The following is a 19,742-nucleotide window of genomic DNA, read 5'->3' on the forward strand; positions in this document are numbered from 1 at the left end:
AGGGAATTTAAAGATTATAAAAACTATCATAATCCTCTTTCTTTACATGCCAAATTAGAATATACTAACAGAAATTACTGATGATGAGTGAGAATCTTAACATTCCATTCTTGCCTGGCTCCCTGGGGATAAGGACAACTATTGAATAAATGGTCTCATAGTATACATTTAGTCAACAAACATGTATTGGGAACTCAGTCATGAATCACAATGGAAACCAAACTGGAAACACAGTATTAACCCAATACACAGAAATCTGTAACCTCAGGAAGATCAATGTATTCCAGACACTCTACATGTCTAAGAAGCAGAAATGATCACCAGGTTCTAAGGGTCCTCTCACCTAAATATTCTTCCTCATGTTGTTCCCTAGTTACTCATCTTCACATCTCAGTTCAATGGACCCTTTTTTGGGTGGCCTTCTCTAGCCTCCAGACAGTGCCAGATCCCTCACCACAGGCCTCATGCTTTTGTTTGCTTATGCTCCATGCATTCCCCCCACAGTTTATAATGAAACGACAACTGTGATTATTTGACTGTAGTTTAGAATGTGACCCCAGATGGCATGGTTTCCTTTTGGTTTGCTCAAGGCAGCAGCCTTCATACTTAGTACTTGCCTCAGTGGCTTATTTGGCTGCTTTGATATCTATTTCCTCCACTAAACTACATGAGAAGAAAACCATGCTGACAGAGACCTTCTTGCTGCCAAATTGTTTTGATGTCTCAGTGATTAAGAGCACTTACTGCTCTTCCAGAGGATCCAGTTCTGTTCCCAGTACCTACATGGTAGTTCAAACTGTCTGTAACTACAATTCCAGGGGATTTGATGCTCCCTTATGGAATCTGTGGACATCGAATGCATGTGGGTCACAGAGATAAAAGCAGGCAAAATACCCACATACATAAAAGAATTTCAAAAAAATAAAAAGAATTCACTTTGATCTGTTTTTCTCTTTCTTTTTCTTATCCTTGTATGTCTATGATGCTTAGCAGATCAGAAGGGCTGCCTGGGAGTAGTAACACAGGAGCTAAAGGTTGCACTGTGAACACAGTAGTCATGTGTTTTACAGTTGAAGTCTTTCCGTACCACTACTCCTGCTGACATGTGGTATGGACAGAGCAATAAGTTATAAAATGAACTTGAGTATGAAGGACATTAAGGAATTGCTGTGAAAGACTATATATAGTAGGCTGCCTTCCAGAGGACTAGCATTATATATTCAAAAGCTATTTAAATGAGATGTTTTGTGGCTTCCATTATGATTCTCACCACTTACTCCTGGGATTTCATTATGGAAATTAAGCAAAAACTAAGCCCTCTGGTATGAACTTGGATTTGTAGGTTGTGTTTTCAGAGCCTGACTGAGTACCTTTAGGTTCCCTGGCTCTTTTTATCATAACAATCTTGGAACATAAGGTACGTCCTAATGCTTCCCTATTTCTTTCTAATAATCTTTTTTTTCTTTTTCTTTTTTGTTTTTCGAGACAGGGTTTCTATGTAACAGTCCTTGATCTCCTAGAACTCACTTTGTAGACCAGGCTGGCCTCAAACTCACTGAGATCTGCCTGCCTCTGCTATCAAAGTGCTGAATTAAAGGTGTGTGCCAACACTGCCTGACTCTTTCTAATAAGGAAGGAGCTTGCCCTCCTACCCAACACAACAATCCTAGTTAAATGCCTTACATTTCCTCTGGGGCTTGAGATCTCTGTTCACTGGAGGTGGCTCCAAATCTGCAGGTAACGCGGGTAGCATGCTTGAGTTCATTGGGATGTAGTCATCCTGGCTATAATGAGGCCTCAGACTAGAAACAGTGCCTTTGGGGCTCATAGGCACATAGCCGTCTTCAACAGTGAGTGAAGCTGTGGGATACATCGGCGAAAACTTATTCTGCAAGACAGAATAAGTATAGGTTGGAAACTATAGACCACAAATGCAAACTGATACTAGTAGGCACTATAGCTGTACATTCAGTTTCAGTTCCAAATTACCCCCAAAGTAACTCTGAATTTTCTAGTGAAAATTGGACAAGCACCTAGTCAAAATTCTGTGTCTGAATCCACATGAGAATAGATAACTCTCCAAGATCTGAAGCTAGGACACTAAAGGTTTTGAATTAGTGATTTGCTCTGTGGTAGTTAATTATGATTATCAACTTGGCTGGATTTGGGATTCCTCGGAGATACATTTTTGGGAGTATTTCTAGAGAGGTTTAACGGAAAAGGGAGATCCCACTCTGAATGTATACAGTGCCAACCTCCTTGAATCTTGAAATCCTGAACTAAATAAACCATGAAGCAAAATGAACCTTTCTCTTAAGTGGCTTTGGTCAAGTACTTTTTTCATAGCAACGAGCAAAATAACAATACATGCTTCAAGTATAATACAGTGCTTTAATAGTGACCTAAATCAGTTCAAATCTTTAGGGGATTACTGAAACAGTTCTCAGAGATTCAGAGTACCGAATCTCAGAAGACTTAAAGAAAATATCACATATAGGTCAGGTTATTTCTGGTCAAACTGAAACCTAAAGGAACAAAAAGGTCAAACTTACCAGATTTAAACTGAGCCGCTTATCCCTGTGTCTCAGGGACTGGCTTTGTACATCACCTGAAAGACAGAGTTGGAGTGGTGAGTGCTACAAGACAATATCCACTCAAACTAAAATCCAAGTCTAAATCCTCCCCAGGGCCTATGCCTACAGCTCCGGAGAAGCAGGGACGCATAATACATAATTTCCATACAAAAAGCTTGCTATTAAATGCAGCTGGAAGTCAGAAACCATTCCCCAAGAGATGGAAAATGAGTCCAGATTCTAAAGATACTTATGCTGTGTAATGATTTTGGTTTTCTTCATAAATCAGAAAGAAATACAGCAAGTAATTAACAAGTATTTGCTGAATTTATTTTAAAAAAGTCTTCTGCGCTTGAAGATAGTGGAGATAGACCTGTGAGTTTCAGGAGAAAATGTTTGAAATATCCATTTGTAGGAAGTAAGACAACAAGGTTAGCATAGAACAACAGCATTGTGTTTTGCATTAAGGAATCAGTTGAGCTCTTTTGCAACCATAATCAGATACCCAGGTACGGGCGCGGGAAGACAGATATTTGAACTAATCCAGAATCAGAAACTCATTACACAGATGTGGTAGTGAAGCAAAATTTAGAATAGTTGTTGAACTGAAAGAAGAAATGTCTATAAGGCATATTGAGTACTTCTTAACTCATCAAGGCCAGAATTACTCTAATACAAAGTCAAAGATATTATAAGGAAACTATAGATCAAGATATTTCATAAATATAAAGGCAAACATTCTAAAATACTAATAAATTTGATTTGATGATGCTTAAGAAAATTTATCTAATATGAACAAGTAGGATTTATAATAGTTATGCAAGTCTGGTTCAACATTTGAAAATCAATCATTATATTCCTCATTATTAAGTTTAAGGCATACTGTGGGGCTTTGACCCCTTTATGAATCTTGAGATTGATGAGTATGTGTAGATGTTATATAGTGGGCAGCAGATTAACACTGGAATGGTGATAATATGAGTAAACAGCATCCTCATGTTATAAGCCTTGGAAAGAGCCTAAACAATAGGTGTTCAGCCTAAAAGTCCATGCCTTCCCCAAAGAGCCTGTTTAACTATGGTGTAAAATTGGGTCATGTGCATTTTTAATGTGACTTTTTTTTGCTAAATAAACTTCTGATACTCAGAAAGGGCTACTAAAATTACAAATCATATCCACAGATAAAGAAAAACCATGTGACAAAATCCAATACCCATTCATGATTTTAATAAGAAAAAGAGGGTTTGGACAAATGGCTGAGTGTTTATTTAAGAGCAAGTTTTGCTCTTTCAAAGCATCTGAGTTTAGTTTCCAGCTCCCACATCAGTGGCTCATAGGTGCTTGTAACTGCAGTTCCAAGGAGAGTCAATGCCTCTGACCTCTATAGGTACCTGCACTAACATGTACATAACCGAACATGCAAACATACATATTGTTTAAAGAAAAAAAGAAATCAAGAAAAGAAGGAAGAAAGAGAGGAAGGAACAGAATCTCAGTAAACTAGGAAAAAAGAGGAATGTCCTCAGCTTGGTAAAAAAAAAGTTACAGAGCAGGGGATGTAGCTAGTGGAAGAGTGACTGCCTAGCATGCTCAAGGCCATGAATTTAATCTGTAGTATTAAAGAAGAAAGGTAATGAGGAACAAAAGGGATGAAGGGAGAGAAGCAGGAGGGAAGGAGGGAGGAGAGAGGAGGGGAAAAGGGAAGATGAAAGGAAGCAAGGGAAAACCTACAAAGAAACCTATAGCTAATGACATAATTAGTGGCAGGAAACTCCAAACATTCCTCCTAAAAATAAGAAAAAAAATCAAGGATGTTCCCTTTTCACACTGCTTTTTAACATTGTACTATGAGTACTAAAAGATGCAATATGACAAGAAAAGAAAAATATACAGATTAGGAAGGAAGAAATTAGGCTTCTCTTTGTTGCTAGGCATGGTGGTGCATGCCTATAACTCCAGCACTCAGGAGACTAAAGCAGGAGGATTGCCAAGAGTTCAAGGCCAATCTAGGGTACATGATGAGTTTGAAGTTAGTTTGGGCAATTTAAGACTTCATCTCACAAAAACACCAAAATCCTATCTCTGTTTACATAAGACATGATTAAGAAGACACATTGAAAGCAATAGTTTTTCTGGAATAATAGGAACTGACACTATCTGATTTCATTATTTATTCTAATGCTATAGTAATCAAGACAGTGTCGTACTGAAGGAAAACTCAGTCACTAGCCTAAGTCCATTTTATTTCACCCTTTCTAAATTTTTCCCTCTAACTCCCACTCTTCTTCAGGTACCTTGAATTCTAAGAACGTCAGGACTAATGAGCAAATGTCATTATTACAAAAGATTGAAAGTATCCCCAAGAAATGATGTGCCTCAAAGAACAGATTACTCCCATGATGTTGTCCCCCAAATGGAGGCAATTTCTCCATGAAGGGAACAGAGACAACACCCTTGAGCAGGAGTGATCATCTCATGGAAACCAGACTGTTTCCTTCGAATTATGACTGTGATAACAATTTCTCTAAAACCAGAACTGAGATAATGGTTGATCAGATCACCAGGCTGAACAAGATTACCTACTCTGTCAGCTATCTAACATCATCATTCCCTCAGCTATGGATGCCTCAATTCTTTCTGATTTATTTCCTCTCCTATAAATTCTCAAAATTTCTTTAAGATAGACATGGGGTCAATGAATCTCTTTTTTAAATCTATTTTGTTTTCATTGTTTTTTTTTGTTTGATCTAGCGTAATCCCATTGGTTAAAAATTCTTTCTCTGTCTACTTCTTTAATTAGCATATTCAAACAGGCAAGTGGAACCTAGTCCACTGGGATCCTCCCTGGAGCCTAGAATTTTTTCTTAAAACTCTGGTGAAAGAACAGACAAATATTTCAATAAACTGCAATCAAGAATGCTAAAGTAGAGCCACATAATATGTTCAGCTAAACTTTGAAAAAGAAGTGAATGCCAGCCGGGCGATGGTGGTGCACACCTTTAATCCCAGCACTCGGGAGGCAGAGGCAGGAGAATCTCTGTGAGTTCGAGACCAGCCTGGTCTACAGAGCTAGTTCCAGGACAGGCTCCAAAACCACAGAGAAACCCTGTTTCGAAAACCCCCCCCCCCAAAAAAAGTGAATGCTATGCACTGTAGAAAACATCATCAAATGGTGCTGGAATAATTGAATGCCCACTTATAAAAGAAATCTAAACAGAGACCCTATACCTTTCACAAAATTAGCTCTAAGTAGATCTTAGGCTTAACTGTAAAATGAGAAACTACAGCACTGCTACTACAATAAAACAGAAGATCTTGTATCTAGTGATGAAAAAAAGAACTGATGGCATTGTTTTTCTTTAAAAAAATAACACTGTCTTTTACCGCTGCGTAGTACTCTAATGTGTAGATATTCCAAACTTTCTTCATCCATTCTTCCATTGAAGGGCATCTAGGTTGTTTCCAGGTTCTGGCTATTACAAATAATACTGCTATGAACATAGTTGAACAAATGCTTTTGTCATATGATAGGGCATTTCTTGGGTATATTCCCAAGAGTGGTATTGCTGGGTCCAGGGGTAGGTTGATCCCGAATTTCCTAAGAAACCGAAACACTGACTTCCATAGTGGTTGCACAAGATTGCATTCCCACCAGCAATGGATGAGGGTACCCCTTCCTCCACAACCTCTCCAGCAAAGGTTATCGTTGGTGTTTTTGACTTTAGCCATTCTCACAGGTGTAAGATGATATCTCAAAGTTGTTTTGATTTGCATTTCCCTGATTGCTAAGGAAGTTGAGCATGACCTTAAGTGTCTTTTGGCCATTTGAACTTCTTCTGTTGAGAATTCTCTGTTCAGATCAGTGCCCCATTTTTTAATTGGGTTAATTAGCATTTTAAAGTCTAGTTTCTTGAGTTCTCTATATATTTTGGAGATCAGACCTTTGTCTGTTGCGGGGTTGGTGAAGATCTTCTCCCAGTCAGTAGGTTGCCTTTGTGTCTTAGTGACAGTGTCCTTTGCTTTGCAGAAGCTTCTCAGTTTTAGTAGGTCTCATTTATTCAATGTTGCTCTTAATGTCTGTGCTTCTGTGGTTATACATAGGAAGCGATCTCCTGTGCCCATCTGTTGTAGGGTATTTCCCACTTTCTCTTCTATCCTTTTCAGTGTGTTCGGGCTGATATTGAGGTCTTTAATCCATTTGGACTTGAGTTTTGTGCACGGTGAAAGATGTGGGTCTATTTTCATTCTTCTACAGGTTGACATCCAGTTGTGCCAGCACCATTTGTTGAAGATGCTTTCTTTCTTCCATTGTATACTTTTAGCTCCTTTATCAAAAGTGAGGTGTTCATAGGTTTGTGGGTTAAAATCCGGGTCTTCTATACGATTCCATTGGTCGACTTCTCTGTTTTTATGCCAGTACCACACTGTTTTCATTACTGTAGCTCTGTAATAGAGTTTGAAGTCAGGGATGGTAATGCCTCCAGAAGATCCTTTATTGTATAGGATTGTTTTGGCTATCCTGGGTTTTTTGTTTTTCCATATAAAGTTGATTATTGTCCTCTCCAGATCTGTGAAGAATTTTGATGGGATCTTGATGGGGATTGCATTGAATCTATAAATTGCCTTAGGTAGAATTGCCATTTTTACTATGTTGATCCTCCCAATCCAAGAGCAAGGTAGATCCATCCATTTTTTGGTATCCTCTTCAATTTCTTTCTTCAATGCCTTAAAGTTCTTGTCAAATAGACACATTAGAGTACTACGCAGCGGTAAAAAACAATGACTTCTCGAATTTTGCATGCAAATGGATGGAAATAGAAAACACTATCCTGAGTGAGGTAACCCAGACCCAATAAGATGAATATGGGATGTACTCACTCATAATTGGTTTCTAGCCATAAATAAGGGTCACGGAGTCTACAATAGGTGAATCTAAAGAAGCTAAGTAAGAAGGGGAACCCAAGGAAAAACATATAGTTATCCTCTTGGCTAAGGGAAGTAGACAAAATTGCCGGGGAGAAAATTGGGATCTTGGGGTGGGGTGGGTTGGGGGTAAGGGGAGATGGGGAGAGAAAAGTTAGAAGGGAAGGAGGTCCGGCCTTGGGAAAGCAGGAGGATTGGGATAAAGGAAGGTTGGACAGGGGAGCACGGAACCACAATTCTTAGTTAAGGGAACCACTTTAGGGTTGGCAAGAGACCTGACCCTAGAGGGGCTCCCAGGTGCCCAAGCTGAGGTCCCCAGTTAGTTCCTTGGGCAGTTGAGAATAGGGAACCTGAAATGACCCTATCCTTGAGCAATACTGACGAATATCTTGCATATCATCATAGAACCTTCATCTGGTGATGGATGGAGATAGAGACAGAGACCCACACTGGAGCACTGGACTGAGCTCCCAAAGTCCCAATGAGGAGCAGAAGGAGGGAGAACATGAGCAAAGAAGTCGGGACCACGAGGGATGCACCCACCCACTGAGACAGTGGAGCTGATCTATTGAGAGCTCACCAAGACCAGCTGGACTGTGACTGAAAAAGCATGGGATAAAACTGGACTCTCTGAACATGGCGAACTATGAGGGCTGATGAGACGCAAAGGACAATGGCACGGGGGTTTGATCCTACGTAATGTGATGGCTATGTGGGAGCCCAGCCAGTTTGGATGTTCACCTTCCTAGATATGGACGGAGGTGGGAGGTCCTAGGTCTTACCACAGGGCAGAAAACCCTGACTGCTCTTTGGACTGGAGAGGGAGGGGGAAAGGAGTGGGGGGAGGGGGAGAAGGGTGGGAGGAGGGGGCGTAGGGGGGGAGGAGGGGGAGGGAAATGGGAGGCTGGGAGGAGGTGGAAACTTGTTTTTTTTCTCCTTTTCTCAATAAAAAAAAAATAACACTGTCAAGAGAAAGGGAAAGCAAGAACAAACTAGGAAAAGACATTTCAAAAGTAAACATCCCTGATAAAAGACTGCCATACAACACATACAAAGAACTTTTAAAATAAATAATAAAGAAAGAATCTTACTTAAAATGGGCATAACAGATATCTTACTATAGACTATGTACAAATGGCAAATAAGCTTATGAGAAGATACTCTACATCACATATTAAGGAAATAAAAATGAAATAATTAATAGAATGGCTAGAAGTCAGACTACTGAGACCACCCCATACTAGTGAAGATGTAGAGTGAAAGGAACTATAATTCCTAGCTGGTAAGAATGCAAAATGATATGATCACCTTGGAGGATAGTATGGTAGTTTTATGAAAACCTAAACCTATTTTCAACCATATGGCCCAGCAATTGAATTCCTTATTTATCCAGAGGAATTAAAAATTTATCAACATACAAAAACTGCAATAATGTTTACAATAGCTTTATTCATAAATTGATATAAGAGTTAAAATAAGAACTGGTGTTAATACTATCTGCAGATAATATATCAATATAAAAACTTTAAAAATCTACATACTAGAAAATCTGGATATGGTGTCAAAACACAAAATCAATTTGAATTTCATACAACATCAAAAGAGACAAATAAAATGAATTTGACAATAAATATAAAATAGTAAATACATAAGAATATATTTTAAGGAACTTAAAGCAACAAAAAAAGCAAGTTATTCAACTTTAAAACGATCAAGAGTCTAGAGAGATGGTTCAGTGGTTACAATCACTAGCTGCTTGCAGAGCACTAAGGTTCAGTTCCAAGAACCTACATAGTATCTCACAACTATCTATAACCCTAGTTTCAAAGGATCTTACACCTTCGTCTAGCCTCTGTACGCATTGCACAAACATCGTGCATAGTCATACATGCAAACAAAATACCCATACATATAAAATAAAATTAAATAAACCTTCAAAAAAGATTAATAGATATTTTCAAGAAGGCAACAGATGGCCAACAAATATATGAAAAATGTTCAACATTGTTAACCATCAGGGAAGTTCAAAATTAGATTATCAACTCAGCCCAGCTATAATAACAACCATAAAAAAATCACAAGTGCTGGTAAGAATGTGGAAAAAGGAAAATACTTACCAGTTATAGGAATGTGAATTAGTGCAGAAATGATGGAAAATGTGAAGCTTTCTTCAAAAAATTAAAAATAGGCTTACTATATGATCCAGCAGTTCCAGGACCAGGATTATATGTCCAAAGGAAATGAAATCAGTTTGTCAAAGAGACAACAGCAGTCCCACAATTACTAATATATGTTAACAGCAAAATGTCCATCAACAGATAAAAGTAAAAATGTGTCATATGCATGCATGCATGCACACACATTTGCATACATACATAAGCTCACACACAGGATCATTTATGCACACAGTAATGTGTACATGTATACAGTGGAAGGTCTTCAGCCATAAAAATGGGAAATTTTTAAAATTTCAATGGATATATCAAATAAAAGCAACAGATAGAGAAAAACTGCTTCATGATCTTACATGTTAAATCTAAAGTGGTTAATTCATAAAATTTGGGCCTAGCCCTGTGGTTGCCAGGAACATGGCAGTACAAGGAAATGAGATGTTGATCAAAAGGTCTAAACTTTTAGCTATAACACAAGAAAGTTCTGAGGATCTAACGTAAAACATGGATAGTTATGGGTGTGCTAACTAATCTGTGATCATCCTTACAAATTGTATATGAATAAAAGGAGGTACAAGAATTTTCTGATTTCTATCAAGACAGAAAGAGTCAATGATTAAGAAAGTGTGATGTTGGTACAAGCTGAATTGCAGAAGACAGGAAGCAGAACCAAACTGAGACCCTTATACACATGGGTTTCATTTATGATAGAGGGAACAGAACAGCCTGTTTAATACAGGGAGCCCCATCATGGGATAGACATCCAGATGAACAAAAATGGGCCTTTCCCAATTCTGTCCCCATACAAACACCATTTCCAGGTGGATGGCAAAGGAACAGGATGTCAATTTCCATTTTCCCTCTGCTTTGTCCAACCTAATTTGTTTCTACTCTTTACTGTTGTTTCATGGTCAAAATCCCTATTTTTCATCTATTTTACTCTGTTTTTCTTTATCCAAAAGAACACAACCTGGTTGTTTCATGTTTGTCTCAAGACTGAATTCATTGTCACACTCCACAATTCTACTAGCTTTATTCACTCCACTTTCTAATTTTGGGGGTGGTGTTTCAAGACAGTCTTTCTCCATGTAACAGCTCTGGATGTCTTGGAACTCACTCTGTAGACCAGGCTGGCTTTGAACTCAGAGATCTGCCTACTTCTGCTTCCCAATTGCTGGATTAAAGTCATGCACCACTACTGTCCAGTTTTAGTTTCTAAATTTTTCTTACCAACTTCTATTTGTCCCCACTTTTTGTTACTATTCCATGCATTTAGAACCTTTGTGCAAACAGCACACATATTTCACTGGAGTTATCTGATATGTGATGGTTAGTTACATCATTAAAGGACTTTGAGTGTTTCCAGAGTGTCATATTTCTTAATCAGAATGAGAGATTTGAAAACCAATTCACCTTCTTTACACTTTGACTAACTCCTTTGATATATATTCTTAGTAAATAATAGTGTGGGATTGTATTTGGGAGGAGGGAGCAAGAGAAAACGAGTTTGTTTTTTTAAAATCTGTCTAAGACCCATAGATATAAGAGAAAGGAATAAGTGAATTGGGATGCTGAATGAGACTAACAAAATTGATAAGTAATACAAGGAGCTATGATCTACAATTTTTAAGATCATTATGCAGGTGAGAAACAGAGAAGAGAATGGAATCAAACTGAAGCAAAACCACATACATGACCTTCTGTACTACATGTCTTCAAGTGACTCCAAACAAAAATCAGCAGCTCAGTCACAAATGAACAGATTACAAACTGGGCAAGGACTCACATTGGACAGGGGCTCTGGCCTTTTAAATATCTTTACCAACCTAAGACTCTTCCCTGTTGCCAGGTTCAAAATAGGGGTGGAGGTACCAAGGAACAGGAGAGTTCTATGTGTTCTCACTGTATACTCTGCTTCATTAGGAGACTGCCATGTGGACATAAGGTATGAGTATAGTCCTTGCCTATAATTATGTACCTGAATACTAATACCCAACTCTTACCTTTCCATGACCCGACATGGTCTAAACCAGAGAGAGAGATTCTTCTTGGTACCATAGTGTACCCTGGCTTCTTGCTACTGCGGTACCCAGTCAACAGGAGCTGATCTTCCTGGCGCCGTTCAGAGAGATAACTTGGCTTAGGAGGGCGAGGAGGTGGAGTATTGGACATAATGCTTAGTTCTTTTGCCCCACTGGGTAAGGAAACTTGCTTTTTTTCTACATGAATTATGGGATTTAAAGAAGATTCCAGAAATGGTGAAGAAGGCATGTGGTTCCTGGATGGAACATTGATTTCTCTATTCCAAATAAGAGCAGGCTGGGGCCTTGTGGAAGGCACATCCTGAGATCCATTCCCTTGGTGCAGGGGTTGGATCAAAGTATTAGAGGTAAATGGCTGCAGACCCTCAAGAAAAACATCATCAAAAGAAGTCTGTTCCAGTGAACGATCTGAATTTGACCAGCTATCGCATCTGGTGGGAAGACTGAAGAAAGAAAAGCATATAAATTTGATTGATATATGGACATCCACACACAAAATCCACATATACCTCATTCTAAGTTGCCATATGCCACCCTTTTTCTACTTGTAGAGACTTATTCTTTTTATAATACACATTTATGCCAACTCCTTAGTGCAGAAAAAAAGTGTGCTGGGTTTTTTCATCCTATATAGCATCAGATGAGTAGGAAATGCAAGGTGAGAAATGAAAGCCACAATGCAGAAACCCATGACTCATTTTATTTAGAATACTACTTCATCTTTAATAGTGATATTGATAATGATCTGCCCTCATCCTTTGCAGTAGTAAAAAAGAGATGAGAGTATACCCATCTACTAGAAAACATTCTTGTTAAACTGACTTATTTGTCTATGTTCTTTCAGTACATCTCAGATACAGACTCTGCAAAAGTCAGTGTGAGCTCTATGAACAGAGTAGAACATTCTAGAAGGCCCAACTGAGTCCCCAAAGTAAGCATACCTGGTATGGTGTAGTCTTCCAGTCTCACAGTTGGACAGCATCAGATAATCAGGAAGGAAGAGAAACTCTGACTCACTTCTGTTTTCCTCAGTGGATACTGTATTAGTGTTTGGGTCATCTTTTGGCAAGGCAGAGTTGGCAACATGGGCGGTATGAAGTGAACTGGCAGGGGATGGCTGGAGGGAGGAGGGCATGGGAGAGAGACTCTCCACAGAATCTGCTGGAAAAATCATTTCCCAGGTTAGTGTTTTAAGAATGGCTATAACACTCACTCAGTTTCTCAAATAGTATCCAAAAACCAAATAGAAGATGCAAATCACAGCTGGTGTTTGTACTGGTGGAGGCAACCATTTCCTCAAGCTATAAACAATGTCTGGGAAAGAGGACCAGTGTTCCAAGAGTGAAGTGTTGAATCAATTAAGAGAAAATAAAACAAAACAAAAAAAAAAACTCAAACAAGCATTCTTGGCTTGAAAACCTTCAGTTCAATAGTCTACATACATCTTAACAGTCCTCAGCAGCAGAGTTGAATCACTCAATAAATATACATATATATGTGCATACGCATTTAATGTATTTATGCATAACAAGTCTATATGTATATACTAATATACATATATGCATTTAGGCATATAAATATTATGGTTTGGATATGTCTCTCCCCTCCAAAAGGCTCATATGTTGGAACTCTGATACTGAGTATTGAATCCAATCACTGAAAAGTGACTGGATCATGTATATTTCCATTTAAGAATGGATCAATCTACTGAGAAATTGATAATTTGATAGCATTATTTGGAGATTGTGGAAGCTTTTGATGGTAGGGCCTCCTTTAAGGAAACAGGTCACTAGAGAGGCATATAGGGTGCTGTATTCCATCTTACCCCCACTTCCTTCCTGTCTATAACAAGGCAAGCAGCCTCTGCTAAACTCTTCTACCGCTATAATATTCTGTTTTATCTCAGGCCCAAAGCAATGGAGCCAGTAGACCATGGTTTGAAACTTCTGAACTGGTGAGTAAAATAGGAAAATTTCTACTTTCAATTTGTGTCATGTATTTGCCACAGCAACAAAAATCTGACTAACACAGAAAATTGACACTAGGGGAGGGGTGTTATCATAATTGTTCCTGAATATGTGGTTCAGATGCCTCTGGAACTGATTTATGGGAAGATTTTTGGGAATTTCGAGACCTGAGGTAAAGAAGATCTGGAATTCTGTAAGCAGAACTTCATGATGACTCTAGTGAGAACTTAGAAAATAAGAATCTTGTAAGAGTCCAGACAGAAAAGACTATACTCATGAGATATCACAAGAGAATGAAGATTCTTCTGGGGATAGAATTAGAGTTCATGTTACATAGTGGAAAAGAACATTACTGCATTGTCATGCCCTGAGACTTTGTGGAAGGCAGAACACAAAGGGCAACATAACGTTCACTCTATTCTACAAGGGTTGCAGGCTGATTTTAGTCAGGTTTACAATAAGAATCAGGGAACAAAAGCAAAATGCAAGAACTGAGTTTTTTGTTGTTTCATTTTATTTTTAATTTTAGTTTTATTTTAGTATATAGGTGTTTTGTCTATCTGTATGTCTGTGCACTATGTGTGTGTGCAGTGCTTGAGAAGGCCAGAAGAGAGTATCAACTCCCCTTCCAGATCTGTAGTTACAAATTATTGTTAGCTGCTATGTGGGTGCTTGAAATCAACCCAAGTTTTCTGTAAGAGCAGCTAGTGCTCTTGAGTGTTGAACCATCTCTCTAACTTCAGCATTCAAAGACTTAAAAATGCTTCAATTTGGCCTGAAAAATGCATATAAAGTTGTAATTAAAGAAATCATGATTTTAAAAAAGATTAGCATCATTTAAAAGAAGTTAGATGTAGGGTGTGTAGGTCAGTGATGGAGCACATGCCTACCAAAACCAAGGCCCTATTCCCAATCTCAAAATTTGTAGCAATGACAACAAAAATGTTAAGTACTTTGCATAAGAAAAATAGGAAAGATGCCTTAATGATACCTCAGGAATCACTGTGATCCAACTATTACAGGTCTAAAAATGTAAAGGTGCAAACTCATTTGAAAGACTTTCCCTTGAGAAGAGAGTGCTACCCAAGTTCAATTGCCTGGTTATCTGGATATTGCTGCAGCCATGTTTCAAGTAGAACTACCTACCATTATGAACTGATGGCAGACACTAGCATCATTCATAAGAATGTAGGAGTCTTAGGGTCTTGGAGATATTGATCTAGATTTCAAAGAAAAGCCGGAGAAACCAGACAATGTGTATTAGGGTCAGAATCTTTGGGAGGAGCCCATGAAAGGACAATGTATAAGGCTATGAGAATGAAGCTGAAGATAAAAGGGAGAACCCAAGAAACTGGAAATTATGAAGTCAAGAACATGAAACATCTACAGAATGGCATTGTGGGGGCTGGAGAGATGGCTCAGCAGTTAAGAGCACTGACTGCTCTTCCAGAGGACCCAGGTTCAATTCCCAGCACCCACATGGCATCTTACAACCCTCTGTACCTCCACTTCCAGGGAACCTGACACTCTCATTCACACAGACTATATGCAGGAAAATACTAATGCACACAAAAATAAGTTAAAATCAAAAAGAAAGGCACTGGGAGCAACCTAGGGAGGAAACCACATGGGCTGTAGCTGACAAGGCTAGAGTGCCATGGCTCTCCAAACCCTGAGGAACTCACATCACCATACCCTATGCTCCAACTGATGGACATGGAGCTATAGGATTTAATACTTGACTTTCTGGGTTTTGACTTTGCTTGGGTCCCATCCCTCCTTTCTTATGCCCCCATCCTGTCTCTTTTGGAGTGGTAATGTTTACACTGCCAATAGATGTTGGGAGTATGTAAATTTTTTATGGGGATTCACAGAGAAGAGATTGCCTCCCGTCTCCATATAAGACTTTGTACTTGGATTGATTTTTGAGCAATGCTAAATCTGTTGACAATTTGAGAAAAGAATTTGAGTTATTTTGGTTGTACACAGGATAGTCAAAGGATGTCATGTATGATCGTGTTACTGTCTTTATTTGAAGTTTAAATATGGTTTGAGGAGATTTAATAGGGTATCAAATAGAAAGGACTTGTAATGATTAATTTTATCGACTTTACTGGACTGAAAAATGACTAAAAGGTTATTCAGGCACAGTTCTGAGTATAAGCATTTTTACATTTTCACAAATGGTTAAGGGGAGAAATATGTGTACATCATCCAGCGAACTAGAGTCCTGGATGGAACAAAAAGAGAAGAAAGAAGCCCACAAGTATAGGCATTCATTCCCCTTGTTTCTGGCTGTGAGGTGAGCAACTGTGATGAGCATATTTTCTTGTGGCTATCATCTTCTGTCTCACAACAGGCCCACAGCAATAGGCCTACAAAGGATCCAAGCAATCATGGACTGAAAACACCAGCTAAAATAAATCTGCCCCCTTTTGTGTTTGTCACTGCATCAAAAAGTCCAACATATTCTATATACATAAATACATGTTCTAGTTATCAATGACAGGTTCTAGTTATCTGTTTTCTTCAGGTACCCTATATTGTAAAGTAGAGATGACAACAGCACATCTGGCACAGAGTCATAGGGAAGATACAATGTTGCCTAGACTGTGGCTAATAAAGATAGAAGCAAATGCTATACAGTTGGTTCTTCTTATTGTACTTTCCCTTTCTATTGTTTTATTTACCTGAAATCAATCTTAGTCTGAAACCATGAATGGAAAATTTCAGAAATAAGGAAGTAGTATGTTTTCTTTAAAAAAAAATGTGTATGTATATGTGTGTACATGTTCATGCAAGCGCGTGTGTATGTGCATGCGTGTGTGTGTGTGTGTGTGTGTGTGTGTGTGTGTGTGTGTGTGTGCAGTGAATATTAAGGCTAGAAGAAGAGATCTTTGGGTCTCTTGGATCCGGAGTTACAGGAAGTTATGAGATGCCAGAGCAGTGTACACTTTTCACTACGAGCCATCTCTTCAGTCCCAGAAGTCATAAATTTGAAATTCTGAGGCATTATGATAAATTTTTGTGCATACACTACGTTCTGTCTGGGATTTTAATCTTGTCTCTGTCCAGTATATGCAACAGTCTACACTATTGTACCCATCCTGCATTAGCAGCTCTCTCTGTTATCTAGTTGTCATGGCACCATGGTGATTGTTTTAAGTAGCTTTTTTTTCTTAATAGTAACTTTTTTTCTTAATAATAACCTTAATGTGTAAGAGTAATGATCCCAGTAATAGAACTGTGTTAAATAAATGTCATAAAGAGCTTCTGTTAGTACAAACAAGTGACATATTTTCACTTAATATGAAAAAATCTTCTATTAAGTTTGCAAGATTGACATAGGAATGAACCTTCTATTCATAAAATTGTGAAGAAAAATAGGTATTTATTTTGCTGTCCCACTTCAAAATGAAAAAGTTTCTGGTGACAGTCATAATGTATGATAAACACTTATGTAAGATAGAAAGGCATTAAATGTGTGTGTATATACTTAGAGAATATGATATACCATCGAAAATAGAGACTCGCACTTTCTGAGGCTTCAGGCATCTAGTAGAGATTTTGAAATCCAACACCTGTGAATAAAGGGGGCTGCTGCATATGGAAAGTTGCAAGAAAGCCTTTATATCATGGATTTCAGGTGAAAAGAACTTGACCTTTACATTTTTCTAAAAACAGAGGGAATAAAAGGAGTTGTGGGGAAGTTTCTTGGTTTCTTCCAACTCCATAACAGGGCAGGGTTGTCTAGGTTCTTCCTGGTTCTTTATTCCTGTTCCTTTCGGAGTCACTGAGAAATATCCTACTATATATGTTTTGGGACAACTGCTGGATGAAAAAAGGAGGAGACACATTCGAGTGTGCGTGAAAAAAATAGATGTAAAAGTTTGGGTAAGCCACCCCCCTTGCCCATGCCACCTGTGATGGGTGAGGGAGCTGGCCCTCTCCCTTACCAATTGCAGCACTCAGGGAAAGTGGTCTCTGATCCTTGCCTGGGACAGCACAATAGAGCTGACCCTACAGACAAGGGGGTGTGGACAAACTGGCTAGAAAGTGAGTATGGGAGATCTGGCCCCACTCCTCATCTGCCACATAGTGGCACCCCACCACACTGCCTGTGGCAGGTGAGAGAGCTGTCCCCGAGGACCGAAGAGCTAGAGAGCTGTCCCTGCCCCACACCAGCTGCAGCACTTGGGAGAGTGGCAACACTGTAATGTTGGCTCTGAAGGTGTAGGTGTGGAAGAGCCTACCCTGAGGGCCTAAAAGCAGAACTGGCCTGGCCCCTTACTCATCACTGCAAAGGGTGAACTAGCCCAGACAAAGCTGTAGAGCTCATGCTGGTGGTGAAGGGGAAGGGGAAGCTGGCAGACTGACCAACTTTGCAATTACCCAGGCCCAGAACCAGGATTATGAGTTGGCCCACCCCAACATCCACCCCATCTATGATCTTCTGGACCACATGAAGGGGCTGGTCCTGCAGACCCAAAGCTTCAGGATCTCCACAACACAGGGCAGCAACAGGATATCCAAGAAGAGTCTCAGTGAGGGCCCAATATCAAAGTGTAGCAGAAACCAGAAGTCTCGAACCAGACCAATGACTCTTTGCAATGAACACTTACAAGCAAAGATATATAGATAAAAGTGTTTACTGCATAACTCACTGTGTCACACTACAGCTTCCATGACAAGATGTTTTCTTTTTTCTCTTAAATTCTATTTTAATTTATTGGGGAGGGGGCAGTTGCAAGAGCAGAGGGCAGAAACAAAGGGATGGGAAATGAATGGGATCAAGAAGCTTAATGTGAAAAACAGAAGAATAAATAAAAAAGAAAGTTAAAACAGTTTGGCTGAAGGTAGAAAATAGGATAGTGGAGAGCCAGCAGCAAGTACCATTGGAAGAGTTGGTCAGGGAGGCTCTGCTAGATTTGTTTGATGTCAGGCTCTAGGCATGATGGATATACTGTGACTTTGCAAGCTCTATCTGTTGTACCAAAGATAAAGTACTGCTGTCACTTCATTTCCTTTTATTTGAGTGCTTTCAAAATTCAGTAATGTTACTAAATAGTATCACTTAACAAGCTTTGCTGACTCATGAAAGGAATACACACATGCATGTTTGCTTAGAAATGCAACCCTGACTCCTCATTGCCACCTGGTGTTATAATGTGGATATTTCCAAGGTAGATAGTAAAAAGAGTTAAGAGTTATTGAAATGTTGAAGTATGTGCCAAGATTAGGGATACATTTTTTTCTACTAAACAAAGAGGCTAAAAGAAGTCAGATTCAAAATTCCCTAGTCCAACTGTCAGAATTTGGTGAGATAATACTAGGGCACTGTGATGGCTAATCTTGGTTGTCAACTTAACTACATCTGGAATCAACTAAAGCCCAAGTGGCTAGGTGATGTAGGTGGGTCTTCTTTCTATGTGTTGCTTTCATTGGTTAATTAATAAAGAAACTGCTTGGCCTGATATGTCAGAACGTAGGTGGGTGGAGTAGACAGAACAGAATGCTGGGAAGAAGGGAAGTGAGTCAGATGCATGATTCTTCAACCAGAGATGGATGTAGGCTAGAATTGTTCCTGGTAAGCCACCACCTCGTGATGCTACAAAGATTATTAGAAATGGGTTAATCAAGATGTGAGAATTATGGAGGAGGTGGCGAGGAAGAGACAGAAATCTTTAATAAATAAATAAACGGAAAAAAGATGTGAGAATTAGCCAAAAAGAGGATAGAACTAATGGGCCAGGCAGTGTTTAAATGAATACAATTCGTATGTTGTTATTTCGGGTATAAAGGTAGCCATATGGGAGCCGGGTGGGACGAAAAGCAGGTCAGCTCGTCTCATCACTACAGCTAGGTAAGGCTGTGAAGGATTTTCTTGATTGAATCATTTGAGGTGAGATGTCATACCATAAATCTTGGTCACAATTTCTAGTAGCAGTCCACACAAAAGAAAAGATGAAGCTTTTACTTTTTGCCTGCTTTCCCTCACTCTTTAGGGGAAATTCATCTATCCTGCTGCTGAGGCATTCCTTTGCTGGTATTAGAACCTACATTTTA

The 19,742-nt window shown here is 39.0% G+C and overlaps 1 protein-coding gene across 3 annotated transcripts in view; it reads right to left on the reverse strand.

Moving 5' to 3' along the window:
- Positions 1-19,742, reverse strand: part of LOC121436921 (GRB2-associated-binding protein 3-like) — a 99,979-nt gene that overhangs the window by 13,439 nt on the left and 66,798 nt on the right. For 2 of the 3 annotated variants that reach the window (XM_041636818.1, XM_041636816.1), the window contains exons 3-6: positions 12,651-12,870; positions 11,671-12,152; positions 2,553-2,608; positions 1,684-1,888 (exon numbers count right to left, since the gene is read on the reverse strand). In XM_041636818.1, coding sequence (XP_041492752.1) covers positions 1,684-1,888; positions 2,553-2,608; positions 11,671-12,152; positions 12,651-12,870 — 963 coding nt within the window. The remainder of the gene's footprint in view (positions 1-1,683; positions 1,889-2,552; positions 2,609-11,670; positions 12,153-12,650; positions 12,871-19,742) is intronic. The other variant, XM_041636817.1, reaches the window with a different exon arrangement.

Source organism: Microtus oregoni, unplaced genomic scaffold, assembly GCF_018167655.1.
Source record: "Microtus oregoni isolate MIOR12 unplaced genomic scaffold, Mior012 000050F_007, whole genome shotgun sequence".
NCBI lineage: Eukaryota > Metazoa > Chordata > Mammalia > Rodentia > Cricetidae > Microtus > Microtus oregoni.